The sequence below is a fragment of the Penaeus monodon genome, chromosome 27, assembly GCF_015228065.2.
Source record: "Penaeus monodon isolate SGIC_2016 chromosome 27, NSTDA_Pmon_1, whole genome shotgun sequence".
Lineage (NCBI taxonomy): Eukaryota > Metazoa > Arthropoda > Malacostraca > Decapoda > Penaeidae > Penaeus > Penaeus monodon.
This window is the reverse complement of record NC_051412.1, coordinates 31,381,952-31,382,179: the sequence shown is the minus strand read 5'-3', so window position 1 is coordinate 31,382,179 and position 228 is coordinate 31,381,952. Positions and strand designations below refer to the sequence as shown.

Sequence of the window (228 nt, the reverse complement as noted above, 5' to 3'; positions counted from 1 at the left end):
TATTCCTCTCATCATCATCTATAACAATAATTTATATCTTAAAAAAGTCTTTATCGTATTAATTATCTTCCCATATCATGTTAAACAATAGAAAGTCCACACGATATACGCACTCCGTAGTGACATCATAAACACTGTATTCGGCGGTTGACGTGAACAGCCGACCCTGTGCAAAACAAAGGGATTCATACGTTAATCGAAACACACATATGTATCGATGTATCTTTA

The 228-nt window shown here is 34.6% G+C and overlaps 1 protein-coding gene across 1 annotated transcript in view; it reads right to left on the bottom strand.

Moving 5' to 3' along the window:
* LOC119590790 (inactive dipeptidyl peptidase 10-like) overlaps nt 1-228 on the bottom strand; it is a 39,595-nt gene that overhangs the window by 22,617 nt on the left and 16,750 nt on the right. Inside the window, exon 5 of the mRNA XM_037939503.1 lies at nt 114-166. Within this exon, the coding sequence (XP_037795431.1) occupies nt 114-166 (53 nt within the window). The remainder of the gene's footprint in view (nt 1-113; nt 167-228) is intronic.